The sequence below is a fragment of the Chlorocebus sabaeus genome, chromosome 5 (assembly GCF_047675955.1).
Source record: "Chlorocebus sabaeus isolate Y175 chromosome 5, mChlSab1.0.hap1, whole genome shotgun sequence".
NCBI lineage: Eukaryota > Metazoa > Chordata > Mammalia > Primates > Cercopithecidae > Chlorocebus > Chlorocebus sabaeus.
The window spans coordinates 14,249,963-14,256,075 of record NC_132908.1 but is presented as its reverse complement, the minus strand read 5'-3'; the positions used below and the strand labels follow the sequence as shown (position 1 = coordinate 14,256,075).

Genomic DNA, 6,113 nt, shown 5'->3' with positions numbered 1-6,113 from the left:
GTTTTATGTTCTAGGTTGCAGCAATGAACAAGACGGCCATACAACGCCCATCCGGTAAAGTCCAAGTCCAGTAGCTGTTAGCTTAAGAAAGAGTATTCCCTTATCCCACTACACCTTAAAATGTATTTCCTGTCCTGCAGTGGTGGCTCATTTCTGGAAGCCCAGCACAATGATTACAAAAGTGGTACATACTCGTTGCTTTAAAAAAAAAAAGTACAGAGAAATATAGAGCAGAAACAAAAATCATTCCAGTTCCCACAATTCAGAATAATCTGTTAGGATCTATAGTTTTAAAAATGTAGTTCCAGGCCAGGCGCGGTGGCTCTCGCCTGTAATCCCAGCACTTTGGGAGGCTGAGACAGGTGGATCACGAGGTCAGGAGTTCGAGACCAGCCTGACCAACATGGTGAAACCCCGTCTCTACTAAAAGTACACAAATTAGCCAGGCATGGTGGTGCATGTTTGTAATCCCAGCTACTTTGGAGGCTGAGGCAGGAGAATTACTTGAACCCGGGAGGCAGAGGTTGGGAGGTTGCAGTAAGCTGAGATCATGCCATTGCACTTCAGCCTGGGCGACAGAACAAGACTCCATCTCAAAAAAAAAAAAAAGGCCGGGCGCGGTGGCTCACGCCTGTAATCCCAGCACTTTGGGAGGCCGAGGCGGGCAGATCACAAGGTCAGGAGATCGAGACCATGGTGAAACCTCGTCTCTTCTAAAAATAGAAAAAATTAGCCGGGCGCAGTGGCGGGCGCCTGTAGTCCCAACTACTCGGGAGGCTGAGGCAGGAGAATGGCATGAACCCGGGAGGCGGAGCTTGCAGTGAGCCGAGATTGCGCCACTGCACTCCAGCCTGGGCGACAGAGCCAGACTCCGTCTCAAAAAAAAAAAAAAAAAAAAGTAGTTCAGATTATACTGTATGATGTTTATAAACTTTTCTCCATGTCATAAAAAATCTTTGGAAACTTCATTTAAAATGTCTGTGTTAGGGTTGGATGAGGTGGCTCATGCCTGTAATCCCAATATCCCAATACTTTGGGAGGCTAAGGAGGGAGGACTGCTTGAGGCCATGAGTTCAAGACCAGCCTGGGCAACATAGCAAGACTCTATCTGTATAAAACAAACAAACAAACAAAATTAGTAAGGCATGGTGGCATGCACCTGCAGTCTCAGCTACTTGGGAGGCCGAGGGAAGATAATTTGAGCCTACGAGTTCAAGGTTGCAGTGAGCTATGATTACATCACTACACTCCGGTCTGGGCAACAGAACAGGACCTTGACTCAAATAAATAAATAAATAAATAAATAAATAAATAAATAAATAAATAAAATCTGTATTAGATACCATTTTATAGACTGTTTTTGGATACTGGAGCTTTTTTTTTTTTTTTTGAGACGGAGTCTCGCTCTTGTCGCCCAGGCTGGAGTGCAGTGGCCGGATCTCAGCTCACTGCAAGCTCCGCCTCCCGGGTTTACGCCATTCTCCTGCCTCAGCCTCCCGAGTAGCTGGGACTACAGGCGCCCGCCACCTCGCCCGGCTAGTTTTTTGCATTTTTTTTTAGTAGAGACGGGGTTTCACCGGGTTAGCCAGGATGGTCTCGATCTGCTGACCTTGTGATCCGCCCGTCTCGGCCTCCCAAAGTGCTGGGATTACAGACTTGAGCCACCGCGCCCGACTGGATATTGGAGCTATTTTCTGTTTCCATTAGTGGCTTGACGAGAATTCTTGTAAATAAGTCTTCACCACTCCCATCCCCATAGCCTATTCCTTAGCACAGATTTGCAGAAATGGCATTTTTGGATCAAAGGATCTGAGTATTTTTTGAGACAGGGCTATCACCTAGGCTGGAGTGCAGTGGTGCAATCTCAGCTCATTGCAGCCCCGACCTCCTGGGCTCAGGCAATCCTCTCACTTCAGCCTCCCAGGTAGGTAGGACTATAAGTGCATGCACTCGCATCCGGCTAGTTTATTTTTAGTAGAGATGAGGTTTCGCCATGTTGCCCAGGTTGGTCTCGATCTCCTGGGCTCAAGTGATCTGCCCACCTCAGCCTCCCAAAGTGTTAGGATTACAGGTGTGAGCCACCACACCCAGCCGGGTCTGAGTATTTTATTTTTATTTTGTATTTTTCGGAGACAGTGTCTCATTGTGTTGCCCAGGCTGCCATGCAGTGGGGCAATCTCAGCTCACTGCAACCTTTGCCTCCCGGGTTCAAGCGATTCTTCTGCCTCAGCCTCCTGAGTAATTGGGATTACAGGTACCGCCACAACACCCAGCTAATTTTTTTTTGTATTTTTTTCCCCTTGGAGACAGAGTCCTGACCTGTCACCCAGAGCGTGAGTGCAATGGTGTGATACCAGCTCACTGCAACCTCCACCTCCTGGGTTCAGGCAATTCTCCTTCCTCAGCCTCCCAAGTAGCTGGGATTATAGGCGCCCACCACACCTGGCTAACTTTTCATTTTTAGTAGAGACGGGGTTTCACCATGTTGACCAGGCTGGTCTCCAACTCCTGACCTTGTGATTCACCCCGACTTGGCCTCCCAAAGTGCTGGGATTACAGGCATGAACCACTGCGTCCAGCCTGGACTATTTTAGACACCCCCTTTAGATGTACCCATCCTGCTATGATTGGTAAGAAGAGGTAGAGGCAGCTTGTGGCCCCTGATCTGAGTGTGCCTGTCCTTCCTGCTGATGATAAGGAGTAAGGTCCTGCCCAGCCTGTTTGCTCTAGGCCATGGCTTTGCCCCAGTCCCTGAGTAAATCTGGGTATTACTCATCTTTGAAGCAGGGTGTAGAAGCAGGTGGGAACAGTGTGGGAGGCCATGGGATGGAGGTGGATGGCCCAGACCCAGCTTTGCAAAGCCAGTCAGCACCAGCTTGGTGAGTTTTGCCAGCCAGCCTCCATCTATTTACCTATAAAGGATACTGGCAACCCCGGGGTGGTATGAGACCAGGGATGTGTAAACACTGCTGTGTGTGTCCATGGGAGGTCACAAGCATTAAACAGGTAAAGGTAAGCAACCCTGGGGCTTGATGTGCAAACACAAGCAGGAAAAAACCCATTTTCCCTTAGAGTGGCTCCCTGGCTCAGTATCTGCATCAGGCTGGGGGATTTCAGCACGTGACTAGATTGACTAGATTTTTTTTTTTTTGGAAACGGAGTCTTGCTGTTACCCAGATGGAGTACAGTGGCGCGATCTTGGCTCAGTGCAACTTCTGCCTCCCGGGTTCAAGTGATTCTCCTGCCTCAGCCTCCCAAGTAGCTGGGACTATAGGTGCGCGCCACCATGCCTGGCCAGGCTAGTCTCAAACTCCTGACCTCAAGTGATCCATCCACCCTGGCCTCCCAAAGTGCTGGGATTACAGGCATGAACCACCATGCTCAGCCCATGACTAGAAGATTCTATCAGGCAATGCAGAAGTTTTGTGTTTTCTAGACAATTGCTTTTTCTCTACATATAGGTTTTATCTGTATAAAAATCTTTATTTTTATTTCAAGTAATTTCTTCAAACTTCCAGATGCAGCATTTGAGTAAAATCTTCACTCAAAGATACAAAGGGTTAATTAATGGTTCATGGAGTCACAAGAGAGTATTTCGGATGTAGGCCTATTTCTGCAAGGCCAGTCTTCTGAGATGACATCTCACACCTGCTGTGTTCACACTGGAAGGAAATAAAAGGCCATAGTTCACCTCATTCCATATTGACAATTATAGCACTTGGTGTAATTATACCTGCTGTGTTATACATCAGGATAGGACAATAAAGATTATACAGTGTGAGGTCAATTTATAAAATATTTCCTTGAACAAAAGGACTATCCTGGAATTTATTTTAGAGATGAATTTTTTTTTTTTTTTTTTTTGAGAGAATCTCCCTCTGTCACCCAGGCTGGAGTGCAGTGGTGCAATCTCCCTCCCTGCAACCTCTGCCGCCCGGGTTCAGGCGATTTCCAATTTCAAGTAGCTGGGATTACAGGTGCAGGCCATCACACTTGGCTAATTTTTATATTTTTGGTAGAGACGAGGTTTCACCATGTTGGCCAGACTGGTCTTGAACTCCTGACCTCAAGTGATCTGCCTGCCTCACCCTCCCAAAGTGCTGGGATTACAGGGGTGAGGCATTGCCAAAACAATTTTAAATAACATGGAGGCCAGTCATCTAATGGGAACTGCCCGACATCTCTCTCAATCTCTCCATTCAGAGAAAGGGATCCAGACCTTCAATGATTTCCATAAAGCAAAACAATAACAAGCCCACTGACTATAAGTCTAACCATCATTCTAGGCTCAAACTGAGTCCTTTCAGTTTTACTCTGAATCCTAGCAACTCTTCAATACGACAGAATTGTTGATTGAATTTTGGGTTTTCTTCGGTACTTTTTATGTGCAACTCTCCATACCTATGACAGAATCTTATCCTTGTTTTCCTAAACTTGACTCAGAGGACAGGCCAGGCCCCAATAAGCCTGGTCTCGGGCTCTGAGATCTAAGATCCTCTGTCAGTCACTGAGGTTGGGGAGGGGACTGATGTGGCGCCCTTATGATGTCACCCACACCGTGTCCACTGAGGACCCTGAGTCTTGCCAGCCGTCAGGGACTGAGCCTCCTAGTCCCTGTGAGGAAGGCGGCTGGGTGGGAAGGGCTGCTGCTGTGTCAGCCAAACAGACAATCCTCCCTGCGCGGATGTCAGTCCCTGCTGATGCCACCCACAGGCCGAAGGGGAGAGGACATGGTTGCAGCGTTTGACATACAAAGCAGCACCTTGTTTTACTGGGGGTAGAAAATAGGAAGTGTGCTCCCTGCCTCACCCCTCTTACGCGTCAAAGCTCAGACGTCAGCGGGACTTAAAGAGTCTCAGCCTGAGCAGTGCCAGTCACAACACCTGGGTTTCCAGCCGCCGGAGTTCCTTGACCACAAGATCAATGTTAATAATTGGGTTAAAGTACAGGGCCCAGTAAAACAAACAGTTGCAAACAAACTGAGGGATGAGGGGCCAGAACATGGCCACAAAAAGCCCCTGCGTTGATACTTTCCAGAAGTGGCTCCACATCCTTTGAGGCACAGTCCTGAAACAAGAAGAGAAGAGGCTGAATCAGAGGCGCTTCTCATGACCACGCCCGGAAGTCCGGCCCCTAGGCCTTTTCTGGGTGCTGGGAAGAGCGTGGCTGCCTGTGCTGAATGTCCTTGTCTTCTGTCCCCGGTGCCTGAGATCTCTGCCTACTCAACTCATCTTTAACTCTCAGGGACATGACCTAGAGGGAGCTTCTTTGTCCCCGCACCGGGCAAGGCCTCCCTGTGACAGCCTCAACTTCACCTGCTTCATCACTTTGTTAACACTTACGTAATTTTTTTTTTCTTTTGAGACAGGGTCTCATTCCTTTGTCCCGGCTGGAGTGCAGTGATGCAAATGTGGCTCAACTGCAGCCTCGACCTCCAGGTCTCAAGTGATTCTCCTGAGTAGCTGGGACCACAGGCACACATCACCACATCTGGTTTTTCTTTTTTCTTTTTTTAAGTAGAGACAAGGTGGTCTCGCTATGTTACCCAGGCTGGTCTCAAACTCCTGGGCTCAGGGAATCCTTCCACCTCATCCTCTGGAGTAGCTGGGACTACAGGTGTGCACCACCATGCCCAGTTAATTTTTTGTATTTTTAGTACAGAGAGGGTTTTGTCACATTGCCCATCTTGGCCTCAAGCAATCCTCTTGCCTCCCAAAGTGCTGGGATTACAGGCATTAGCCAAGGTGCCTGGCCATCTATTTTTTAACATACATATCTTCTTTGTTAGGCTGTAGGGCCTCACAGTATAGACTGTCTTCTTTACCAAAAGATCTGCCATGCCCAGCAGAGAACCAGGAGTACAGTAGGGGCATAAATATGCGGATTGTGTATAAATAAGTGAGTTTGCTAAATGGAAAGAAATGAGGGAGATTCTTTTTTGATTTTTACCTAGTGAGTCACCATGGGGAAGGTGAGAGAGATTGCTGGGTTCTCAGAACCATTCATAAGGCTGCGAGTCACAGAATGTCAAGGTAAAAGGCTGCAAGGGTGACAGTGTTACTTCTGCCTGTCCCTTTCTTCTGGAAACAGCTTCTAAGTTTTTGGGGTTTTTT

At 47.9% G+C, this 6,113-nt stretch overlaps 1 protein-coding gene across 4 annotated transcripts in view; it reads right to left on the bottom strand.

The window, feature by feature from the left end:
• Positions 1-3,462: 3,462 nt before the first annotated feature.
• The window catches only part of BFAR (bifunctional apoptosis regulator), a 42,838-nt gene continuing 40,187 nt past the window's right edge, over positions 3,463-6,113 (bottom strand). For 3 of the 4 annotated variants that reach the window (XM_007986324.3, XM_037989831.2, XM_037989830.2), the window contains one exon: positions 3,463-5,067. In XM_007986324.3, coding sequence (XP_007984515.1) covers positions 4,875-5,067 — 193 coding nt within the window. In that variant the 3' untranslated portion in view covers positions 3,463-4,874. The remainder of the gene's footprint in view (positions 5,068-6,113) is intronic. The other variant, XR_005237708.2, reaches the window with a different exon arrangement.